The 27,522-nt window shown below is 34.3% G+C and overlaps 2 protein-coding genes across 3 annotated transcripts in view; both read right to left on the bottom strand.

Moving 5' to 3' along the window:
• The window catches only part of LOC138320613 (contactin-like), a 44,330-nt gene extending 32,712 nt beyond the window's left edge, over positions 1-11,618 (bottom strand). Inside the window, exons 1-6 of the mRNA XM_069263712.1 lie at positions 11,292-11,618; positions 8,925-8,992; positions 8,629-8,723; positions 7,272-7,357; positions 5,780-5,931; positions 3,163-3,270 (exon numbers count right to left, since the gene is read on the bottom strand). Coding sequence (XP_069119813.1) covers positions 3,163-3,270; positions 5,780-5,931; positions 7,272-7,357; positions 8,629-8,723; positions 8,925-8,985 — 502 coding nt within the window. The 5' untranslated portion in view covers positions 8,986-8,992; positions 11,292-11,618. The remainder of the gene's footprint in view (positions 1-3,162; positions 3,271-5,779; positions 5,932-7,271; positions 7,358-8,628; positions 8,724-8,924; positions 8,993-11,291) is intronic.
• A 3,155-nt stretch (positions 11,619-14,773) lies between these two features.
• LOC138320612 (probable G-protein coupled receptor 139) overlaps positions 14,774-27,522 on the bottom strand; it is a 33,258-nt gene continuing 20,509 nt past the window's right edge. The window contains exon 3 of one of the 2 annotated variants that reach the window (XR_011208220.1): positions 14,774-15,763. The gene's annotated coding sequence lies outside the window, so the exon portion shown is untranslated. Of the gene's footprint in view, positions 15,764-26,743; positions 27,521-27,522 lie in introns of those variants that run through there. The other variant, XR_011208219.1, reaches the window with a different exon arrangement.

The raw sequence follows: 27,522 nt of genomic DNA, 5'->3' as shown, positions 1-27,522 counted from the left end.
GGTCAATACACCATATGGTGAAATGACCACGGGTCAAAATACTTTTATGGCGAAATGAACCCCTCCCATGGTAAAATGACCCCCCCCCCTTCTAAAAGTTACTATAACATTTGAAGGCATGATTTGTTTTTAAGAATGTTTGGGGGAGGAGTGTTCAAATCACCATGGCTATGATTTTCAAATTGATTTGGCCTATCCATACTACTGATTACAATAATATGCAATAGAAATTTTGTGATAGTTTTATTTTGATAGTTTTGAAGTTTGTTGGAGGTAAAGGAGGAATGTGTGTGAGTAAAAATACCACAGCCATGGTAAAATAAACCATTATCAAAGTTGCCATAGACATATTTAAAAAAAAACAAGAGGCCCATGGGCCTTAACGGTCATCTGACTATTAGTACAATACAACATAGTTGTTTAAAGATTTTAGGCTATTTGACCTCTGTGACCTTGATTGAAGGTCAAGGTAATTCATTTGAACAAACTTGGTAGCCCTTCATCCCAGCATGCTACATGCTCAATATCGGTACCCTGGGCCTTCTGGTTCTTGAGAAGAAGTCATTTAAAGATTTTAGTCTATTTGCCGCCCGTGACCTTAAATGAAGATCAAGGTCATTCATTTGAATAAACTTGATAGCCCTTCATCCAAGCATGCTACATACCCAATATCAGTACCCTTGGCCTTCTAGTTCTTTAGAAGAAGTCATTTAAAGATTTTAGCCTATTTGACCCCCGTGACCTTGAATGAAGGTCAAGGTCATTTATTTGAACAAACTTGGTAGCCCTTCATCCCAGCATGCTACAGGCCCAATATCAGTACCATGTGCCTTCTCGGTCTTGAAAAGAAGTTGTTTAAAGATTTTTAGCCTTTTTGACCCCCATGACCCTGAATGAAGATCAAGGCCATTCATTTGAACAAATTTGATAGCCCTTCATCCAAGCATGTCAAAGGCCCAATATCAGGTCTCTAGGCTTCTTAGTTATTCACAAGAAGTTGTTTAAAGGATTTTAGCCTATTTGACCCCTGTGACCTTATATGAAGGTCAAGGTCCTTTATTCGAACAAACTTGGTAGCCCTTCATCCCAGCATGTTGTATGCCCAATATTAGTATCCTGGGCCATTTAGTTCTTGAGAAGAAGTCATTTAAAAAATTTAGCCTATTTAACCCCTGTGACCTTGAATGAAGGTTAAGGTCATTCATTTGAACAAACTTGGTAGCCCTTCATCCCAGCATGCTACAGGCCCAATATCAGTACCCTGGGCCTTCTGGTTCTTGAGAAGTCATTTAAAGATTTTAGCCTATTTGACCCCCGTGACCTTGAATGAAGATCAAGGTAATTCATTGGAACAAACTTGGTAGCCCTTCATCCCAGCGTGCTGCAGTCCCAATATGAGTATCCTGGGCCTTTTGGTTCTTGAGAAGAAGTTGTTTAAAGATTTAAGCCTATTTGACCCCTGTGACATTCAATGAAGATCAAGGTCATTCATTCGAACAAACTTGATTGCCATTCATCCCAGCATGTTAAAGGCCAAATATCAGGTCTCTAGACCTCCTACTTATTCTAAAAGAAGTGGTTTAAAATATTTTAGCCAATTTGACCCCTGTGACCTTGAATGAGGGTAAAGGTCATTCATTTTATCAAACTTGGTAGCCTTTCATCCAAGCATGCTGCAAGCCCAATATGAGTATCCTGGGCCTTTTGGTTCTTGAGAAGAAGTTGTTTAAAAATTCAAGCCTATTTGACCTCTGTGATCTCGAATGAAGGTAAAGGTCATTCATTTGAACAAACTTGTTAGCCCTTCATCCCAGCATGCTACATGCCCAATATGAGTATCCTGTGCCTTTTGGTTCTTGAGAAGAAGTCGTTTAAAGATTTTAGCCTTTTTGACCCCTGTGACCTTGTATGAAGATCAAGGTCATTCATTTGAACAAACTTGATAGCCCTTCTTCCTAGCATGTCATAGGCCTAATATCAGGTCTCTAGGCCTCTTAGTTATTCACAAGAAGTTGTTTAAAGGATTTTTAGCCTATTTGACCCTGTGACCTTGAATGAAGGTCAAAGTCATTTATTTTAACAAACTTGGTAGCCCTTCATCCAAGCATGCTGCAGGCCCAATATGAATATCCAGGGCCTTTCTGTTCTTGAGAAGAAGTTGTTTAAAGGATTTCAGCCTATTTGACCCCTGTGACCTTGAATTTAGATCAAGGTCATTCATTTGAACAAACTTGGTAGCCCTTTGTCCCAGCATGCTACAGGCCAAATATCAGTACTCTGGGCCTTTCCGTTATTGAGAAGAAGTCGTTTGAATGAAAAGTTTACGCACGACGGTGGACGTGCATGATGACAATAGGTCATCCTGACCCTTCGGGTCAGATGACCCCTTCGGCCATAGGTCTTACTTAATCCCAATTTGGAGTTTATCATATATGAGTAAGAAAAAATCATGTTACAAGTTTATAGTAAGAAGGGGGGGGGGGGGTCATTTTACCATTTGAGGGGTGGGGGTGGGTGTTCATTTCACCATAATGGTATTTTAACCCCGGGGTCATTCTACCATGGGGGTCAAAATACCATACGACACTGGTATTTATGATGTCAACAATTGATTATGACGTCAACAATATAAAGCATCTGCAAATGTTCCACGCCGAACAGCAGTCAAACTATTGACCAGTCAATAGTCGAAATTACTTTATTTAAATTTATATGGAGAGTCTGGTAACAAAACTGGTTAACAATTTTATGAAGAGTAAATTGTTACAGTAACTGTTTCACATTACATCCATGATCAATAGTGATATTGTATTCAAGAAACGTTCTCAGTCTCTGTAATATACTGTAAATATATCTGATGTATGATAAGTGTATGCTAAGGTTTGTGTTTCATTGTATACAATCATTCTCCTGTACATGTTTAACTTTTTTAATGTGTATCAAAATTGTACTTTGTATCTTAAAAGCCGCAAGGCTTACGTAAATCAACAAATTGAAATTGAAATTGATGAATGGCAGATACTTCACCATTTAATGCTACTGTGAACCTTTAACTATTTACAAAGTTGATTAAAAAAGCACCAATTTACTTTTCTGTCTTTAATATGATTTTCAGTTACAAGAGAAATCATTTTGTTTCAGCCTTTATCCTACATATCTTACCGAAGTCTCGTTTCTCCTGTACCAGTCTATAGGCCTCCTCCTGACTGATCTCACACACGTAGGATCGTAGGACATCCTTGGCTGATTTACTCCAGCCGTAATTTGCACCTGTCATAATGTAAAAAAAAAATACAATAAATACAAAAATACAAAGAAACAATACAATAGGACCATTTATTTAATATAAACCAGTATTTCTACAGACATTGTCAAAGCTAAACATATATATATAAACCAGTATTTCTAGAGACAATGTAAAAGCTAAACATTATATAATTCAGGTTCTAGAGACATTGTCAAAGCTAAACATATATATATATAAACCAGTGTTTCTGAGACATTGTCAAAGCTAAACATATATATATAAACCAGTGTTTCTAGAGACATTGTCAAAGCTAAAATATATATAAATCCAAGTTTTCTAGAGACATTGTCAAAGCTAAACATATATATATAAACCAGTATTTCTAGAGACAATGTCAAAGCTAAACATATATATATAAACCAGTGTTTCTAGAGACATTGTCAAAGCTAAAACATATATATAAACCAGTGTTTTCTAGAGACATCAAGTAAAGTCAAATAAAATAATAATAACCAGTATTTCTAGAGACATTGTCAAAGCTAAACATATATATATAAACCAGTGTTTCTAGAGAATTGTCAAAGTAAATATATATAAAGCTAGAGACATTGTCAAAGCTAAACATATATATAAAAACCAGTGTTTCTAGAGACATTGTCAAAGCTAAACATATATAAAACATGTTTCTAGAAGCTAAAAACATATATATATAAACCAGTGTTTCTAGAGACATTGTCAAAGCTAAACATATATATATAAACCAGTGTTTCTAGAGACATTGTCAAAGCTAAACATATATATATAAACCAGTGTTTCTAGAGACATTTGTCAGAAGCTAAAATATATATATATAAACCAGTGTTTCTAGAGACATGTCACATTGTCAAGCTAAACATATATATAAACCAGTGTTTCTAGAGACATTGTCAAAAGCTAAACATATATATATAAACCAGTGTTTCTAGAGACATTGTCAAAGCTAAATATATATATATATATAAACCAGTGTTTACTATATATAATACCAGTGTTCTAGAGACATTGTCAAAGCTAAATATATAATATAAAACCAGTGTTTCTAGAGATTGTCAAAGCTATATTAAAACCAGTTTTCTAGTGTCAAAGCTAAATATATATATAAACCAGTGTTTCTAGAGACATTGTCAAAGCTAAACATATATATATAAACCAGTGTTTCTAGAGACATTGTCAAAGCTAAAAATATATATAAACCAATTGTCAAAGCTAAAACCATATATAGCTAAAACCAGTGTTTCTAGAGACATTGTCAAAGCTAAAAATATATATAAACCAGTGTTTCTAGAGACATTGTCAAAGCTAAATATATATATAAACCAGTGTTTCTAGAGACATTGTCAAAGCTAAACATATATATATAAACCAGTGTTTCTAGAGACATTGTCAAAGCTAAACATATATATAAACCAGTGTTTCTAGAGACATTGTCAAAGCTAAATATATATATAAACCAGTGTTTCTAGAGACATTGTCAAAGCTAAATATATATATAAACCAGTGTTTCTAGAGACATTGTCAAAGCTAAATATATATATAAATATATATATAATCCAGGGTTTCTAGAGACATTGTCAAAGCTAAACATATATATATAAACCAGTGTTTCTAGAGACAATGTCAAAGCTAAACATATATATATAAACCAGTGATTCTAGAGACATTGTCAAAGCTAAACATATTTCATGATTTTGACATTTACTTATAGATTTTCATTTTTCAATTTCAACAAATTTTATTTCAAAAAATTATTTGAAAAAGGATTGAACAACAGGCATAGCCTATATAAGTTCTCTCCCTAAGTAACAACTAGTACATAGCAAGATAAATAAGATATACAAGTTAAGATATGCAGTGTGGCTTACAATATATATCAGTATAAACATATTTTAATTATCAGATACAAGATTTGAATGTGGAAGTTTGTAGTTACAGATATTTTTTACTCGTGTTTGATTGCAAAAAACTGAATGTATACAGAAGATAATTGCCAGGTTTTAAAAGGTTATTGTTACTGAATCCAGTATTCAATGTAAGGTTTCCTACACCCATTCATTTATATTCATAAGAGCAAAAGACATTCAGTAATAACGTATTTCATTACATTTGATTCATATCCTTAATGTATCAACGTTGGTAACTTGAGTTATGCCCAACCATTACAAAAGACATCAGCTTGGAATAGATGTACAGTCAAACATGTCTATAAAGACCACTCAAGGGACTATAAAGTCAAGAGGTCTTTATGCACAGGTCAAATTGTGTTGAAATTAACCATTTGAGACTTTGAGAAAGTGGACTTATTAAGAAGGTGGTCTGTATACAGAGCTCATGGTGGTCGCTAAAAGTAGGTTTAACTGTAATTAATGAACCATATACATGTAATATATTTATTATGATTTTAGTATAAAAGTGCTGAGATATCCACCCATGCTTACAAACATTGTAAAATTTTTAATTCATTCTAGAAGGTCACTCATAAGTTTGTGTCTTTACCATCAAATTTATAGATGATGACTTCGCCCTGCACGTTTTCTTGGTTTGGGAGCCAGAACTGGAGATCTGAGGAGATGAGGGAGCTGTCACTGGCCCACCTGTACGTGTTGGTGCTTTCTGTCTCCTGTAAACCACTCGTATACCACACATTCCTACGAGGAAAATCATTATATTGGTCAGAAATCCACATACATCAGTTTCTCAAACTTAAGCTAAATTGTGGAAATACACACAATTTCATAAAAGTGATGTATAGATTTTTATTGTCACAGTATAACCCTGTTCACTTGGTTGGAAATCACTTTATAAATTCTGTAAAGCACAGAAGTTCAAATGTCATTAACATGCATGGTTTGCCATAATTTGATATCATAGCATTGATGATCAACCCCTAATGACTCAAATACCCTGCATTCCTCGAACTATTTACCAGGCCCCTGCAGTTCGATTTAAAGAGGTTTTACTATGATGGCTATATTGGTAATACTTTGAAGATAAAATGTGTTTTAATCTTAATCTGAATATTATGTTTTTGATGAAAAAGGCTAGAGATTCCTGAACATGAGGCTCATTGGCCTTAATGGTCATCTGACTATTGGCACAGTTAAATACAACATGTTCAAAGTATATAGCATTAGGGGAAAAATCTTTGCTACAAAATGGGCTGAAAATGCTCACCTGTTCTTTGGTTAAAACTTCAGACAATGAATAATTGGAACTTTTCAATAGAAGTTGTTATTTCTGATTAACTTGACTACAGTGACCTTGAAAGTAGGTCAAGGTCATTCAATAACACAAACTTTAAAGTGCTTTATTGAGCATCTTTTAGGTCCAATATCCGAGTTCTGTAGGCCTTTAACATATTGAGCTCTCTTTCAGTTTGAAAGTAAAAGCCCTTCATCCCAGGATACTACTAGTCCTCTCAGTTCTTGATGATAAGTTGTTTAAAGATATGAACCTATCTGACCCCTGTGTGAATTAAGGTCAATTTAATTCATTTGTACAAACTTTGTAGCCCTTCATCCCAACATGTTACAGACTCAATATCAGGTCTCTAGACCTCTTCGTTATTATAAATTTGACAACTTGTTTACTCTAGACCTCTTCGTTATTATAAACTTGACAAGTTGTTTAAAAATTTTAGCACCTCTGACCTTGAATGAAGGTCAAGGTAATTCATTTGAACACACTTTTCTATGTCTCTTGACCTGTTGTTATTGACAAGAAGTTTTTCAAAGATTTTAGACTATTTGAGCCTTGTGACCTTGAATGATGGTGAATTAAAGTCAAGGTAATTCATTTAAACAAACTTGGTAGCCCTTCATCTCAGCATGCTACAGGCCCAATATGCATACTCTGGGCATTTTGGTTATTGAGACGAATCCATATGAATGCACAGATTATATTTTTCACCTGTAAAATCATTTTGTCAAATTCATGATTATACTTTTCACATGTAAAAATCATTTTCATGGATGATGATATTTCTCACCTGTAAAAATCATTTCGCTGCAGCCAATTGTTGATAAAGTTGTGTTCACTCAGACTTCCTACAGAAAGTAGGGAGGATCCCATCATCTGGAAACACAAATAAGGTTTTATATTTATATTGGAGGGCAGGTGCTTTTATAGACTATTTACATCTAGTTCATATTGAATACAATATGCTGGGATGAAATAGATATTTATACGCATTAATCTTCATAGTAGAAAGCTCAAATGATATTAGTGTACCCTTGGTATTATCATCTTTGATAGGGATATGGAACACTGAAACTTGAGGGCACAGATAAACAAGAGGGAAGGCATATGATGTTGAATGTTAGTTTTCATGTGTTTTATACTGTGTAAATAAGCTTCATATTTTGTTAAGCATCTCGTCATCGGCTATGGTCATTTAAGGAAAGCCTCCACAACATGACATCACCTCCTACAAACATCTAAGGCCACTTATAGATGACTTCTCCCTATATCCTATAAATATATATTGGTTATCAGTGTTCCAGTTAAGATGCATACATGGGTAAAATACTCATTGAAAACCTGTCAATTACCCCCAAAAATTGTATGAATGTGTACAAATTTCCCATACAATACTTGTTATTACTCAACTCAATTAGTATGAGCGCTTACATCCAGAAGTAAAATAAAAAGAAATTAGGTTGATTCCAGTTATTTTAAGAATCAACATAATCTGTGCCCTTGATTCAGATTGATATTTGCACAATTACTAGCTTATCATCAATTACTTTACACTATACTTGCATAACACTTTATCGAAATATCTCTGTTAAAGTGAATAGTCGGGCAAAGAAAACCAGTCTAAATGCGTTCATTGGCCTTCCAAAAGTTCTCACACATTAATACAACGGTCAAGTTCTGCTTAGTTTCCCAGTCCTGACCATTAAAGTAAAGAAAAGTTGAAAGCATTGAAAGCGAGGCTGTGTGGAAATGTAACCACGGACATAGTGAGCCGGGAGGACGTTTTAGAATTCCCATACTTTAAATTAATTTCTTCGTACGCAGACAAATTTTGACGAGAGATTTTATTTTTCCATTTCATAAGAAATTATACTGGATACATTCACACCATTTTTACCTGCTTTAGCCATCCTTGCCCGACTGTTCACTTTAAGTCTTTGGTGCGCACAGAAGTCAAAGTTGTACCCCTCTCTTTCAAAACTGTGAATACAATTATCCATCCCTCAAAAAATTATCTGGAGCACTGGGTAATTAAAGATCATCCCACCCCCCTATTTTATAATATATTCCTGAATCTTAAATTTAGTTACCTCTAAAACAATTCTTTTTACGACCTCGCCTTACAACCTCATCCACTATATACTTACAGCACATGATGCGCGAGCTTCTTCGTATGAGGCCTTAGGGTCAAATATAAACTTGTAACAGGTGAATTCATTGGTCAGCCAATCACTTGGGCAGTCTGAAAATAAGGTATAGGTTAGAGATAACTATTGCATCTTTGAGTGAAAATGGGTCTTACTTAACATCATGTATTTTTGTTTTAATACTTTGCAAATAAAAGAGCAATTGCAAAATAAGACAATACATTGTACTCCTTGAGTTTTCTTAAAAATCATCATTCATATATCAGACTACACTTTAATCACCGAGTTTAACTTACCAAACACATTTGCTGCCTTTGTCCCTGACAGCAGCAGGATCAGCAGGTACACAGGTAACATGTCACACCTGTAATAAAAACAATATCAATTATCACACCTGTTGATAGGTAAAAATGGTGGACAGCATGCAAACATTATGTGATGTGAATACAGCATATATATATATATCATGATACGATATCTTGTCCAAATTATTTGTTGGAAAATTAAACCTGGTCAAGAATTCCAATTTCTTTCATGAAAACAATGCAGTAACAGAAGCGTTGTTAGTACATGTACACACACATATTTTGACCTTAAGAATATTCTTACTCATATACTAGAATGACTTTATCTTTTTTAACTCAATGCATAAATAATGCATAACATTTTGCTTTAACAGTGACATATCAAGTTCAGGTGTTTATATTTTTGAAGATTGACCCCAATATACACATGTTCTGGAGCATTAAAAGTTAAAGGTGATTTTTCTAAAAAGTTCAAGGTCAAACGCTGTCATGGATATGACCTTGAAGTTAGACACAGAATCCCAAACTCAAAACAAATCTTGTGTCATGAAAATCATATCTTTATGGATGCATTATTTAAACAATTTTATTCAGACCTTGAAGGCAATAATTAAGGATGTATTCTTCTGAGGTTTCAGTCCCGTTGAAGTCTCGTTTCAACATAGACCAAAGAAGTTATGAGATTTTCAAATATAATTTATCAGTATCTGCAGCAAGTTGCCAGATGCAAATTTTGTCAAAAAATTACATTTCTATTTTTAGTAGATTTTTTTATACGGGGATTTTAAGAAATGGCCCATTTGGCAGCCATTTTGAAATTGTGTCTTATTTTGCTTCAAGTAGAGCCGCAGTTTTTACCTTTTTTTACTGAAATTGTTTTTACTTAAATCATTACTGCGCCAGCATTTTTAGCTGTATTTAGCTAATTTTTGCTGCAAATCGTTACTAGGTTCGTAGTAATTAAAATATTGAGCATTAATATGTGAAACGATACACTTTTGTGACTTTATTTTTACATTTAATGGTAATTTGGACACTTTTATTTTTTACTCTAAAATACTGCAAAATAACAAAAATTCAAATGGGGCAAAAAAGTAAGCACACGGACCCCCAATTTTTCTTCCTGATTTAGAAAGAACAACTGTTTCCCTAATGATATGCAAAATAATAACAAAAGTTTAATACCAGAACTTTTTCTATAAAGGGTTAAATTTGGCAAAAATGGCTGAAAATGGTGCATTTGATAGCACAAAATTAAGGGGTAGGGGTAGCATAAGTTGTTATTCTGAGAAAAAATATTAGTCTTATTGATCAAAACTGGTATATTTTTAAAGAAGACTACTAGTAAATGAATTCTACAAACATTCATACATATCAAACACCTCATTAGGAAATTATGGCTTTAATCTCTATCTTATATGGTCAAAACGGCAAAATTCCCATAAAATCCAATATTTTGTCAACTAAGTGTCTTTGAGTGACAAATGCTCAAAAACGAGCACACGGACATATGTTTTTTCTTCCATTTTCTTTTATGGAATGAACTCCTTTTTCCAAAAATCTATATGAGAAAAAAAGTTTAATACAAGAAAATTTTGACTTCTCAGAGGTGTACATCCTTAAGGTGTTTTTTTCATAAATTATATCATCAATTTATAATGTTCTACTAACACTGTAATTTGAAACCGAATGTGTTGCACAGTGCTCATAATGACATTACACTAATCAACAATACTTTCAAAGGTGTAAAGGCTTTCTGGAGTCAATCAGGGCGATGTACACCATTGTCACGGATATTGGCGACTAATTAATTATATAACTTAGCCAATTTATGCTAGAAATTTTACAGGTAGAATACTGAAATTTGTGTACAGATCCTTGTTACACGTGCATTGTAGATGTTATGAGACGGTTGTGGAAACACTGGTGAATCACTGGTCTATATACATATCATATACGTCCCTGTCACCCGCGGGCGTGGGGCTGATTAATTGCTCAGCGTATTAGGCCGCCATTTTGTGCAGGTCGTTTTTGTCTTTAATATAAGCTATAGGTATTTAACAAAATAAAACGTCCACGTTCAGCATCCGACTCCGACAATTCTTGTCCATACAATATTAAATAATAATTTTCGATCATGAAACCAAATTTAAAACTCCAGGAATTATTAGCAAACACAAATTCATTTCAACAGGTGATGACAAGCGAAAGTTGTGTATAAATTACTCAACGAGCGCGTCATCCTAACTCTTGTGATGATTTTAATAGCTTATAGTGCATGTATCTATATAACAAATCAAAATTTTATGAAAGTTAGTAATTATATCGATTCCAAATTAAACAATTAATTTTACTTACCTTTAAAATGTTCACCTGTATTTGCAGTGTGTATCATCCATGAGTCGTTATATATGCTCCAGTTTATGAAATGCCTTGCCACACTGTTAACAATGAATGCCCTTCAAACTCTCCTTCCCGGTCTATATCAGCATACAAAAAGAATCAGATGACACAGACTTTAGCCAAAGTTGGAGAGGATAGATATCTGATCAGGCTCAAAATACAACCTGGTCACGGTTTGGTTGTTTACGATACAGTCCGGTGATGTTCGCGCATACCTGGGCTGTTGTTCAGCGCTAGCCCCAGGGCACGGATATACTCACCTTTTCATTGGGTCACACATACAACATGGGAGTCTCACTGATTACGTAATGTGACGGACATGTCACCCCTTAATAGGAATGGACTATTCCTGCCAGACCTGTTAATTATGTAAATATAAACATCATGGCTATTTAAAGTCACCATTTACTGCCTCTCTTCCAATTTTCGTGGGACCTAATTTTCGCACAACAGTTGAACATGTGGCCAGTTTCTCGGGAGGCGTTATATTCACGTAATCCACCAACACTACGGTTACTGGGATTCCGAAGGTGTTCCAATGTTAACAGATTGATGAAAATGATATTTCAATAATCAATATGCGCGAACAAAATGTTTCAAGTGATGTTTTTGTCACACCATACGGTAATTTTTCTATTACTGATAGTCATTATTTTACGTGTAATAAATCTTCTAGAAATCACTTTGATCGTTTTATCAAGTTTAGAATGCCAACACTTTCCCGAGGCTAATGTCCAAACGAAGGTATTAAAGTTGACAAATGTCCAAGAATGAAAGCGACTGTTAGTTGGCAATAAGAATTTATATGTGAGACTATAGATGTATAAGGGAGATTACTTGAAATAGATATGTCAAAGGAACTATTTCATAGGATAGATTACATTCATGTAAGTGTTCAACGCTTTTTTTCTCACTCGTTTTTTTAAATCGAACTTTGATATTATAACTTAATTTGTTGTGAAGTTTTCACTTTTCTTTTTTAAATAAATTTTTATGTATTTTTTTAAGCAAAGAGAAAGGAATATATTCGATCGTCCTTTGCACCTTTTAATAATGCAACTCATTTCCATGCCATCCTCGATACTCCAGGGGTTAATATCATCACAGGGATATGATAACTAGTTACAATATCAATATGGAATCCACCAGAGTGTCATTTAAAGACGTTTTAGAGGTCTAGATCAAAAATCGGTAGAACATGGATTTCAACAGCCCGACTGAGGCCATTTTTGGTGTCATTTTTGTGTCATTTCTGTCGAACCGGGTCTGCTATCGTCTTGTTGACGACACTGTATTGTTGTGTAGGGTGATTTTGAAAAGAAAATGTTCGGTTTTTTCCAACGGTAGAAATCTTTTTTCTGAAGACTTACCAGAAATGTATTTTAGTCGCTAAAGCTAGGTTTATTCGATTTTTTGTTTCAGGGAGTTTTCCAACCTTCTGGTGAATAGTACCATGTAGAATATGATTTTACCGATTGTGGGTCCATATTGATGTTAACTGTAACTTATTCTCAGATCCCCGTGACTATCACTAATGTTAATGGAACTGTGGGCTTTGCATGGTCACATGTTTTCTCCTAAACTGCCTTCAGTTTTGCTCTAAAATATTCCAAGGATGGATATAACGACAAATGTTACATGCAAGTCGGCTCTAAAACACTTTTTTAGTCATCGAAGGCTCAAATCAAAGCGTGCAAAGGTATTGTATGTACTCGTAGAATCTCATTTCTTGTAGTATGGTAGAGTTACCTCCCCTACTACATCCTCTCATTTTCTGTAGAATGGTAGAGTTACCTCCCCTACTACAACTTCTCATTTTCTGTAGTATGGTAGAGTTACCTCCCCTACTACATTCTCTCATTTTCTGTAGTATAGTAGAGTTACCTCACTTACTACATCCTTGTTTATCAAACACTTTCTAAACCCATCACCTTTGTCTTGACGCCATTAATTTAGTGAGCTATGAGCTCATTGCGGCGTGTTTATCACCGGGGCTAATCGTACAAACCGGGCTACTAGTCCAGTGGCTTCGTGAAAAAATTGTGCACATAGGAAACAAAACAAGGATCCGGGCCACCTCAGATTTTTTCTAAATATAGAAATGGCGGTATTTTCCAAGATGGCCGCCGATTTATAAGAAAAAAAACTTTATCTCGTATACATGACTATTTATATGTTTGACTTTGACATATTTAGTATTATTTTTACTGAAGCATTTCAGCAATTCGAAATAGGTCATAAAATAATGCTTTTAATCCCCATAAGTTGACTTATGGCATTATAAAAGACATTTTCTAAGATGGCCACCGATTTATAAGAAAAATAATCTGAAACTGAAGTTATATACACATATATATAAAAGACATTGATTTCTACATTAACATAGTATTAAAAGTGTTAAGATGGGTAGGAACAATCGTTTTAAGGAAGGAAATGCTGATTTTGGATAACTTCAAGATGCCCAAAGGGTCGAAATTACCAAGTTCTGGTTTTGTTGCATGTTGTGAAATGCTACATGTATTATCTACAATGAAATGGATTTCAACATAGATATTGGATTATAAGTAATGGGTGAAAAGTGTGATTTTTGTTACATATTCAAACAGATATATATCTAAACGAGAAACACAGCTAAAACTGGATTTAGTTCATTAAATTATCACAGATTTCAATGATTAGGGAACATTTTCTTATTGAATGTTAGTGTTATAACTATATTTTCTGAATAACGTGTGCTAAAACGCTAACTGGTATAATATAAACAACATACAAGGCCGTGGCTACATCATGTAGTTCCTAAATCATTTCTCATTTTTCAGTAGAATAGTACGTGCTGCCACTAAAATCATCCGAGCAAAGATTTATAGTGTTGAATTGAAATACAGTGTATATAAAGAATAAATGCAATTCACGTTTTCAAATTGTAACTCACCCTAGCCAACTGAAAATAGTTCAGCGCATAAACTATGACCATAAAAATTAAAGTTTTGATGAACATTCAAAGTCACCTAATTATTGAAATGTGTCATAATTTTATGAACTGAATCCAGTTTTATCTCTGTCTCTAGTTTGGATAAATATTTCTTCGAATATATGACAAAAATCACACTTTTAAACCTTGATATGACATACTCATTATACTGTGCACGAACAGGACAAAGTATAATATAACAAAACATCAAATTTGCTTCTATGGGAATGCATTTGTGAAACACTCTTCTTGGATTCGTGGCCGTGAGTTGAACGCCGAGCAAATATTTATAAAGTACGCTCCTCTAGACGACATTCTACGAGCGTAAAATAGCGTAGCCCGGTTTGTACGATTAGCCCCGGTGTTTATATTGCATCATTTTTCTGCTTCCCACATATAGCTCAACTCAGGCATATTAATTCAATGTTTATTACCTGTATATATGTTGCTTTCTTAATACTATATCATTAGCTTCATATCCGTAGTTCAAACCTCCACCTCCGAAATACAACTCCATCTAGATTAATCTCCTATAATATGTTTAATCACCTAGCGCCATTGTCTACATGTATTTCTATCTTCATTATATACTTAATACCATTTTTTGTATAAATAAATCCCACATCCGGTATTTACGTAAAGTCCATCTCCATGCATAACACCATCTTCTGCATCTAGATCCGCCATTAAACATCTATATCAACTTGGGTTATATCTAACTTTACCTCTGAATATAACCTGGATTCCTACTCTTAGTCTTTCCTTTTATATCTAGCCAACAACCACATACATCTTTGTATCTACATCTCATCCCTTACATCTGTCTCCTCCTTCTATATCTATTTCTATCTACACCTAGCTATATATTCTTATCATTCAAAATCTACAAATATCGCGCCTTCCTATAGTCAGCCCCTTCTCCTATATTCAGCTAGACAACTAGACTCATCTCCTACAACTGGTTCCTCTCATATACCTAGCTCCAATTTCCATTTCTACTTTTACATTACTCATCTAGTCGCACCCCTACATTTCATATTTATCTATGCCAGCTCCGCATTCCTTCCACCTTCTACATTCCAAACCAACGCGTGATATCCGAATACTGACGTAATCCTTCTATTTGACTCTCTGGAACGTGTCGACGTTGCGGGTAGAAAGACACAGGTCAAGCCCTCTTAATTACTCTGTAGGTGTGTTGATTCCAGGAGAGTGGTCTTGAGATGGTAAAACCTGTATTGTTTGCCTGGTCTACATGCCCACGTTTCATATGGGAAAACTTAAAAGTTGAGTGGTGGTCTGCTTTGTAGGGAATGCTTTCTTTGATTAGTAAATGTAAAGACTTCCTCTTCAGGATTTAATTCCGTTTACCATCTCTCCTCTCACGCTCGAAGCCCGTAGTTGCCCACAGTCGCTGGATGACCCGACAGTCCAGGGCCCAGGTTCATGAACAGTCCTCAACAGAAAATAATTCTAATTAGGAGAGCATTACAGACTTGAAAGAAGGCTCATTAACTTAAGGGTATTTTTCCTTAACTTCTGTAATGATTTCCTACGGGGAATTTAAGTTAAGTGATCAGGTACCTAATCAGTTCGAATTTAGTCGCTAGTTTTGGAAATAGAGAATTAGTGCTGTAGATATCTCAATGGATACTTCCTTCAGAGATTACACAAGGATTGAGTCAGGACCTGCACAGCCTTGTTGGGATTCAAGCTTTAGAGAAACTTCGTTATGTAACTGCATGCACCAAGGTAAGGCAACGCACATATTTTCATGTGTGAAAAAATAAATGAATTAGCAATCGGCTTCGCGCTTCGTCTTTCACCGTTCTACTACAATAATCTAGCTCCATCTTGCATCTACTATATCCCCCTGTCTCAATATGGTGGCTGATTACGGCCATCTCGTGTTGTTGTGTTGTCGCCTTATCGTGTTGTCGCCTTGTCGAGTTGTCGCGGTCTCAAACTGCGACAACCCGAGATTTAACAGTTAAAATGTCGACTTGTCGCGTTTTCGAACCGCGACAAGTCGACAACACGACAAGACGACAAGTCGACATTTCAAACACGCTAATTAGCGCGTACAGAATCTCGTGTTGTTATGGTGGCTGATTACGGCCATCTCGTGTTGTTGTGTTGTCGCCTTGTCGTGTTGTCGCCTTGTCGAGTTGTCGCGGTCTCAAACTGCGACAACCCGAGATTTTAACAGTTAAAATGTCGACTTGTCGCGTTTTCGAACCGCGACAAGTCGACAACACGACAAGACGACAAGTCGACAACACGACAAGTCGACATTTCAAACACGCTAATTAGCGCGTACAGAATCTCGTGTTGTCGCGGTAAAATGTCGACTTGTCGTGTTGTCGAGTTGTTTGTCGACTTGTCGTGTTGTCGCCTTGTCGTGTTGTCGACTTGTCGTGTTGTCGAGTTGTCGACTTGTCGCCTTCCTGTTACACATGCGCAAATCATATGAAATAACCACTATCTTTGAATATAGAAAACTGAAGTCAGTGCTTGTGAATATTTGGTGTGTTTGTAAGATATTCGATGTTCAAAATTGTTAAAAAATTATATTTTTCCCCCATTGTTAACTCTTTTGAAATGTATTATACTTAACGGAAATCATAATATTAAATTAATTGAATATTAACAAAACAAAGGATACTGTCAGAACACAGAACAAAAATGTTTGTACAATGAACAGTAACAGAGACGACAAATGTACATGTATATTAACTTAATATTGTAAAATCTCCTTTACAAAATATTGTGTTATTAATCGGTTAAAACTTATTATTCAATTTGAAGAATTGAAGAGAACACGGATGATAAGACGAAATATTATCTATTATTACTAATTACTGTAATAGGTTATGTGTGCAGTACATCAAACAATAACCTTAATTTAAGATCTAATAAAGAATTTGATTTAAAACGATAAGAAAAAATCATTAAAACTTTCATTTAGTCCAAAGCGTTATAGAACAGATAAGGTGTTGTGCCCCATCTTTCTGGTAATTAGTTCATCTATTTTGATCATCTGCATGCATCACAACGTATATAATGTTAATATTCTTATTTATAAAATTTGTTTATTGTAATACAGCAAGATTTAACCCTCGAAAGTTTGATTGTGCATTTTGACTACAGTAATTCATACAATAGTAATCAAATGCTGTAGCATAGATACTTCCAGTAGACATTTAATATAATGGAACTCTTGCAAAAGAAAAGTACACAATTAGTATTTCTGGGTCTAGAAATTCCTAATACATAAAACATGTGTTCATTTTACGAAATTAATATCATAATTATATAATAATCTTTCTCAAAGCGATCAATTTGTGGTTAAGAGAGGCTTGGCTAATTATGATACATCCAAGTATAATTGACCTGTGTTAATATGGTCCGAGTGCAAAGTCAATAAAAGCAACTCAAGTTACATTACGCAAACATTGAGTTCTTCAGGGTGGTGTCCTATGGTCGATGTTTTTTCTTGTAAGTAACATGCACATTAGAGAATGGTTTGATACTTGCCAAAGAAAATAATATCTAGTATAAAAAATAAGGACCTCAGTTTCGGTTCATATGGTGTTATACCGCCCTGGTATAATTTAAAATAATGACCTCGGGCTACGGTCTGGGTTATTATTTATTCTACCAGGGCGGGACAACAACATATATACATCCTTATGCATGTATATCTGCAGTGCTTTTATCTTTATATTCGGTAATTCCTGTGTTATATTTGATACATTTACCATTATGCTCCGTCGTTATATCGAGATATTCGATGCCTTTTCCTTTATATTATGTAGCTAAAATTAAACTTTATATTCGGTACAAATTTCTTTAAATTCTGTACACACTTCTTTATATGATGTGCAGCCTTCTTTATATAATGTGCAAACATTTATGTAATGAAGATCAAATCCGGCTTATAATATTTGCATAATTTTTCGGCTGATTTCGTCTTAGTGACAGCACTTTGAATAGTTGTGTAGGATTTTGAAAAGGAAATTATTGCTCTTACCAACGGTAGTAACCGTTTTTGTGAAGATTTACTATAAATATGATTTTAACCGCTAAAACTTCATATAGGTGGACTACGTTTTGTTTGTCTCGGGATCTATCCATCCTTCTCAATATATATATCACCATGTAGATTACGATTTTACCGATTTTTGTATTTAAACTCATAAAACGTCCAAAATAGTCTATGCATGACACTCTGGTGGGTCCAAATCATTGGGTCGCCATCTACATGTAGACAATTAATCCTGTGTCTATATTGGATCACCAATATAAGAAAAAAAAATTGATTTTGTTTTTAATTTTAGATGTGCTACTATTTTGTTAATTCATATCACGAAAATAAAAACAATTAAGAAGCAAACGCTAATTGAATTCTTCGTTTCGGAAAGGTAGTTGGTCTTAAAAGCTGTATATATGTGCCGTAATTTTCATACTCACGAATCAAGAGCTTTTGGATATTTTATTCACCATCAACCTTTCGAAAATTACATTTACAAGTATGAATAAGAACTGAAAATGATTTTGACAGTACATATGCGGTCAGGCTATATAGCCAAGATGTGGTCTACAATTTCATTTAACATTTTTATGAAGTAATAAGAAATTATAAATTGATTACTGCAGGTATGCATTTATCTTAACATACATAAGACATAAATTCTGACTTGTAAATAATGTTTACAAGGCATCGTACATGGTTTTCTGACCATTTGAATGATTATCACACCTTAAAAGAACCTGATGGTTTTCAATAGTTTCTTGAAGAAAAAAATGCATGCCTAGTTACGACACATATAACTTAATTAATCAACACATAAAATCGGGTAATTAATAAAACAAAATGTTCCCAGCCGTCATACATCATCTATGATATAGGTATATGTATATAATATCCGAATAGCGTATATTGAACTTTGATTCCTAGGCGTGGCAACATTATAAGATTTTTCAAATATGTAGATCTGTTACCCTGTTGAGATCAGCCGCTTGATTTTTACACTTCAACTTATCCTAAACATGTTCCCTAACAGGCTTAGTTGAATTCGGACCAGTTGAGAAGGTGATCGAATTGTTATATTTAATGGTGATAGACGACAAATAAAAGTGATGTCGATAGGTCACCTGCCTGGGTGACCACCTTATCCTTAATAGTCCGAAGGCCTGTTAATCTGAACGTCCGTTAGTCCGAACGACCGTTAGTCCTAAGGCCCATAAGTCGGAAAGTCTGATAGTCCGATAACCGATATAAATGTACAGACTTAATTACAAGACTCAGTAGTAAACTTGCTAAGATATGTGTAACTCTAGATTGACATCATCTCTATGTGACCCACGGATGATTGCACTGCACTACGCTACAATTATCACAAATGTAACGTAGGGTCACCGACAAAAAAAACGAAATGAAATTGTGAAAAAAACATAATCTTGCAATACATGTACGTTAAACGTATCCGATATGAAAGAGTGTATATTTACACTGCAATCCTGGTTATTAGTTTCCCTGAAATTACCATTATGCGAACCATTTTCATCATTGAAAAAGGAGAGAATAAACAAGTAAAAGGAAGCAGGAAACACAAAAATAAGTCGTGAAATACATATTTCAAACATGTTAGGCAGGTTAGAATTGGTGATATATATCATCCATTCATGCAGCCATGTTATCCCTAATGCAATCAAATTGCAGTACACATAAGCTTTACATTAGGCGTATGTTTGTAAGATAATTCATAAAATGTATATTTATGTGACATCTTATAAAATGTAAGATATTTTCTATCTCTTTATGATTTTTTTTTTTATTTATAATTTTGATTTATTTTTTTATCATGCAATGCTCATTGAAGAAATCACAACTTGCCGTCCATAGAAGTTTGCAGTTAAATAATTTTAAAGAATTCCCGAAAATGTATTTATCACAATTTATTGAAAACATGTCAAACTATAAATTTACATGAAGTAAAACAACTACATAATTGCAATATTTTCTAATTTTCGGATTAACGGGCCTTCGAACTATTAGGCCTTAGCGGTTCAAGTGACCTTAAAATTAACAGATGACGATTACTGCTTACTAATCAGACCATTATTACACGATTATCATATAATAAACAAATTATTGAAATTCATAGTTCAGAGAAAAAATACTTTGACAACTCTTGGTAAAGAAATTGTTAACAAATATCTTCATCTAGCTACAGCCACATGCACACAATTATTTTCATAAGCAATCCAATATGGCGAGTGTTATCCATTGTTTGCGCATGTGTAACAGGAAGGCGACAAGTCGACAACTCGACAACACGACAAGTCGACAACACGACAAGGCGACAACACGACAAGTCGACAACTCGACAACACGACAAGTCGACATTTTACCGCGACAACACGAGATTCTGTACGCGCTAATTAGCGTGTTTGAAATGTCGACTTGTCGTGTTGTCGACTTGTCGTCTTGTCGTGTTGTCGACTTGTCGCGGTTCGAAAACGCGACAAGTCGACATTTTAACTGTTAAATCTCGGGTTGTCGCAGTTTGAGACCGCGACAACTCGACAAGGCGACAACACGACAAGGCGACAACACAACAACACGAGATGGCCGTAATCAGCCACCATATGTTGTCGCGGTAAAATGTCGACTTGTCGTGTTGTCGAGTTGTCGACTTGTCGTGTTGTCGCCTTGTCGTGTTGTCGTGTTGTCGCCTTGTCGTGTTGTCGACTTGTCGCCTTCCTATTACACATGCGCAAATTATATGAAATAACCACTATCTTTGAATATAGAAAACTGAAGTCAGTGCTTGTGAATATTTGGTGTGTTTGTAAGATATTCGATGTTCAAAATTGTTAAAAATTATATTTTCCCCCATTGTTAACTCTTTTAAAATGTATTATACTTAACGGAATTTATAATATTAAATTAATTGAATATTAACAAAACAAGGATATTGTCAGAACACAGAACAAAAATGTTTGTACAATGAACAGTAACAGAGAGGACAAATGTACATGTATATCAACTTAATATTGTAAAATCTCCTTTACAAAATATTGTGTTATTAATCGGTTAAAACTTATTATTCAATTTGAAGAATTGAAGAGAACACGGATGATAAGACGAAATATTATCTATTATTACTAATTACTGTAATAGGTTATGTGTGCAGTACATCAAACAATAACCTTAATTTAATATAATAATAAAGAATTCGATTTAAAACGATAAGAAAAAATCATTAAAACTTTCATTTAGTCCAAAGCGTTATAGAACAGATAAGGTGTTGTACCCCATCTTTCTGGTAATTAGTTCATCTATTTTGATCATCTGCATGCATCACAACGTACATAATGTTAATATTCTTTTTATAAAATTTGTTTATTGTAATACAGCAAGATTTAACCCTCGAAAGTTTGATTGTGTATTTTGACTACAGTAATTCATACAATAGTAATCAAATGCTGTAGCATAGATACTTCCAGTGGATATTTAATATAATGGAACTCTTGCAAAAGAAAAGTACACAATTAGTATTTCTGGGTCTAGAAATTCCTAATACACAAAACGTATTCATTTTACAAAATCAATCATAATTATATAATAATCTTTCTCAAAACGATCAATTTGTGGTTAAGAGAGGCTTGGCTAATTATGATACATTCAAGTGTAATTGACCTGTGTTAATATGGTCCGAGTGCAAAGTCAATAAAAGCAACTCAAGTTACATTACGCAAACATTGAGTTCTTCAGGGTGGTGTCCTATGGTCAATGTTTTTTCTTGTAAGTAACATGCACATTAGAGAATGGTTTGATACTTGCCAAAGAAAATAATATCTAGTATAAAAAATAAGGACCTCAGTTTCGGTTCATATGGTGTTATACCGCCCTGGTATAATTTAAAATAATGACCTCGGGCTACGGTCTGGGTTATTATTTATTCTACCAGGGCGGGACAACAACATATATACATCCTTATGCATGTATATCTGCAGTGCTTTTATCTTTAAATTCGGTAATTCCTGTGTTATATAACGCACAAGTGGTGGCTGATTACGGCCATCTCGTGTTGTTGTGTTGTCGCCTTGTCGTGTTGTCGCCTTGTCGAGTTGTCGCGGTCTCAAACTGCAACAACCCGAGATTTAACAGTTAAAATGTCGACTTGTCGCGTTTTCGAACCGCGACAAGTCGACAACACGACAAGACGACAAGTCGACAACACGACAAGTCGACATTTCAAACACGTTAATTAGCGCGTACAGAATCTCGTGTTGTCGCGGTAAAATGTCGACTTGTCGTGTTGTCGACTTGTCGTGTTGTCGCCTTGTCGTGTTGTCGACTTGTCGTGTTGTCGAGTTGTCGATTTGTCGCCTTCCTCTTACACATGCGCAAATCATATGAAATAACCACTATCTTTGAATATAGAAAACTGAAGTCAGTGCTTGTGAATATTTGGTGTGTTTGTAAGATATTCGATGTTCAAAATTGTTAAAAAAATATATTTTTTCCCCATTGTAAACTCTTTTGAAATGTATTATACTTAACGGAAATCATAATATTAAATTAATTGAATATTAACAAAACAAAGGATATTGTCAGAACACAGAACAAAAATGTTTGTACAATGAACAGTAACAGAGAGGACAAATGTACATGTATATCAACTTAATATTGTAAAATCTCCTTTACAAAATATTGTGTTATTAATCGGTTAAAACTTATTATTCAATTTGAAGAATTGAAGAGAACACGGATGATAAGACGAAATATTATCTATTATTACTAATTACTGTAATAGGTTATGTGTGCAGTACATCAAACAATAACCTTAATTTAAGATCTAATAAAGATTTTGATTTAAAACGATAAGAAAAAAAATCATTAAAACTTTCATTTAGTCCAAAGCGTTATAGAACAGATAAGGTGTTGTGCCCCATCTTTCTGGTAATTAGTTCATCTATTTTGATCATCTGCATGCATCACAACGTATATAATGTTAATATTCTTATTTATAAAATTTGTTTATTGTAATACAGCAAGATTTAACCCTCGAAAGTTTGATTGTGCATTTTGACTACAGTAATTCATACAATAGTAATCAAATGCTGTAGCATAGATACTTCCAGTAGACATTTAATATAATGGAACTCTTGCAAAAGAAAAGTACACAATTCGTATTTCTGGGTCTAGAAATTCCTAATACATAAAACATGTGTTCATTTTACGAAATTAATATCATAATTATATAATAATCTTTCTCAAAGCGATCAATTTGTGGTTAAGAGAGGCTTGGCTAATTATGATACATTCAAGTGTAATTGACCTGTGTTAATATGGTCCGAGTGCAAAGTCAATAAAAGCAACTCAAGTTACATTACGCAAACATTGAGTTCTTCAGGGTGGTGTCCTATGGTCGATGTTTTTTCTTGTAAGTAACATGCACATTAGAGAACGGTTTGATACTTGCCAAAGAAAATAATATCTAGTATAAAAAATAAGGACCTCAGTTTCGGTTCATATGGTGTTATACCGCCCTGGTATAATTTAAAATAATGACCTCGGGCTACGGTCTGGGTTATTATTTATTCTACCAGGGCGGGACAACAACATATATACATCCTTATGCATGTATATCTGCAGTGCTTTTATCTTTATATTCGGTAATTCCTGTGTTATATTCGATACATTTACCATTATGCTCCGTTGTTATATCGAGATATTCGATGCCTTTTCCTTTATATTATGTAGCTAAAATTAAACTTTATATTCGGTACAAATATCTTTTTAAATTATGTACACACTTCTTTATATGATGTGCAACCTTATTTATATAATGTGCAAACATTTATATAATGAAGATCAAATCCGGCTTATAATATTTGCATAATTTTTCGGCTGATTTCGTCTTAGTGACAGCACTTTGTATAGTTGTGTAGGATTTTGAAAAGGAAATTATTGCTCTTACCAACGGTAGTAAACGTTTTTGTGAAGACTTACTATAAATATGATTTTAACCGCTAAAACTACATGTAAGTGGACTACGTTTTGTTTGTCTCGGGATCTATCCATCCTTCTCAATATATATATCACCATGTAGATTACGATTTTACCGATTTTTGTATTTAAACTCACAAAACGTCCAAAATAGTCTATGCATGACACTCTGGTGGGTCCAAATTATTGGGTCGCCATCTACATGTAGACAATTAATCCTGTGTCTATATTGGATCACCAATATAAGAAAAAAAAATTGATTTTGTTTTTAATTTTAGATGTGCTACTATTTTGTAAATTCATATCATGAAAATAAAAACAATTAAGAAGCAAACGCTTATTGAATTCTTTCGGAAAGGTAGTTGGTCTTAAAAGCTGTATATATGTGCCGTAATTTTCATACTCACGAATCAAGAGCTTTTGGATATTTTATTCACCATCAACCTTTCGAAAATTACATTTACAAGTATGAATAAGAACTGAAAATGATTTTGACAGTACATATGCGGTCAGGCTATGAAGCCAAGATGTGGTCTACAATTTCATTTAACATTTTTATAAAGTAATAAGAAATTATAAAGTGATTACTGCAGGTATGCATTTATCTTAACATACATAAGACATAAATTCTGACTTGTAAATAATGTTTACAAGGCATCGTACATGGTTTTCTGACCATTTGAATGATTATCACACCTTAAAAGAACCTGATGGTTTTCAATAGTTTCTTGAAGAAAAAAATGCATGCCTAGTTACGACACATATAACTTAATTAATCAACACATAAAATCGGGTAATTAATAAAACAAAATGTTCCCAGCCGTCATACATCATCTATGATATAGGTACATGTATATATTATCCGAATAGCGTATATTGAACTTTGATTCCTAGGTGTGGCAACATTATAAGATTTTTCAAATAATTACATATAAATGTAGATCTGCTACCCTGTTGAGATCAGCCGCTTGATTTTTACTCTTCAACTTATCCTAAACATGTTCCCTAACAGGCTTAGTTGAATTCGGACCAGTTGAGAAGATGATGGAATTGTTATGTTTAATGGTGATAGACGACAAATAAAAGTGATGTCGATAGGTCACCTGCCTGGGTGACCACCTTATCTTTAATAGTCCGAAGGCCTGTTAATCTGAACGTCCGTTAGTCCGAACGACCGTTAGTCCTAAGGCCCATTAGTCGGAAAGTCTGATAGTCCGATAACCGATATAAATGTACAGACTTTAATTACAAGACTCAGTAGTAAACTTGCTAAGATATGTGTAACTCTAGATTGACACCATCTTCAGTGACCCACGGATGATTGCACTACACTACGCTACAATTATCACAAATGTAGCGTAGGGTCACCGACAAAAAACGAAATGAAATTGTGAAAAAAACATAATCTTGCAATACATGTACGTAAACGTATCAAAATATGAAAGAGTGTATATGTACACTGCAATCCTGGTTATAAGTTTCCCAGAAATTACCATTATGCGAACCATTTTCATCATTGAAAAAGGGGAGGATTAACAAGTAAAAGGAAGCAGGAAACACAAAAATAAGTCGGGAAATACATATTTCAAACATATATCATCCATTCATGCAGCCATGTTATCCCTAATGCAATCAAATTGCAGTACACATAAGCTTTACATTAGGCGTATGTTTATAAGATAATTCATAAAATGTATATTTATGTGACATCTTATAAAATGTAAGATATTTTCTATCTCTTTATGATTTTTTTATTTATAATTTTGATGTATTTATCATGCAATGCTCATTGAAGAAATCACAACTTGCCGTCCATAGAAGTTTGCAGTTAAATAATTCTAAAGAATTGCCGAAAAATGTATTTATCACAATTTATTGAAAACATGTCAAACTATCAATTTACATGAAGTAAAACAACTACATAAATTGCAATATTTTCTAATTTTCGGATTAACGGGCCTTCGAACTATTAGCCCTTAGCGGTTCAAGTGACCTTAAAATTAACAGATGAGGATTACTGCTTACTAATCAGACGGCACGACCAGACCATTATTACACGATTATCATATAATAAACAATTTTTTGAAATTCATAGTTCAGAGAAAAAATACTTTGACAACTCTCGGTAAAGAAATTGCTATCAAATATCTTCATCTAGCTACAAACACGTGCACACAATTATTTTCATTAGCAATCCAATATGGCGAGTGTTATCCATTGTTTGCGCATGTGTAACAGGAAGGCGACAAGTCGACAACTCGACAACACGACAAGGCGACAACACGACAAGTCGACAACTCGACAACACGACAAGTCGACATTTTACCGCGACAACACGAGATTCTGTACGCGCTAATTAGCGTGTTTGAAATGTCGACTTGTCGTGTTGTCGACTTGTCGTCTTGTCGTGTTGTCGACTTGTCGCGGTTCGAATCATTCAATCGGTTTAGTCAGAGGTATTCCGATACGTTTTTATATTCAAATTTTCCGCGAAAACAAACGTATCGGAATATCTCTGATTAAACCGATTGAATTACACTGCAGAGGAAGTCACTCTAATCGCTCTTCACTAAGACGTTGCTTTCGATGTCACAAGTCAGAAAGCGCCGGTAATTTTGGATTTAAATATTGCGTTTGACTATATAGACATCGTTTATATGCTTTTGCATGGTTTGTGTGTGATTATGGATTATCGGAGGACTGATGCGTGATTATGACTCTAGGAAAAAAGGTATACTATTGTGAAAAAATTAACTTTAATCGAGGTGGGGGTAAAAAATCCAATATGGCGACTGTCGTCCCTTTCTCTGTTTTATAGTAAATATCCCGATTTTTTAATAATTTTTCAAATCTCGTATTTTTTGAAAAAAATCACATGACTGTCATATATACTCATCAGTCCATCCTCCAAATACAAAAAAAATGTATGACAACATCCATTTTCATTGAGTTGGCCCCCTGTGGGGTTGACCGGATCCGAGTCCTTTTTTGACATTGGCATGCAATTGACAGGTGTGATTTATATAAAACAAAAATGGCATCTTATAGGAACTCTGAACATGAAACGATGATTGTCGCTCAGAAAACGTTCAACCGCTGCATTCCGGACAGAACAGGAAGAATGGTGAATGGTAGAAAGCGGCTCTGAATTTAACGCACAAATAAATTATATCACACCTGGGAATTTGGCT

Source organism: Argopecten irradians, chromosome 4, assembly GCF_041381155.1.
Source record: "Argopecten irradians isolate NY chromosome 4, Ai_NY, whole genome shotgun sequence".
Classification (NCBI taxonomy): domain Eukaryota; kingdom Metazoa; phylum Mollusca; class Bivalvia; order Pectinida; family Pectinidae; genus Argopecten; species Argopecten irradians.
This window is presented reverse-complemented; position numbering and strand designations above follow the sequence as displayed.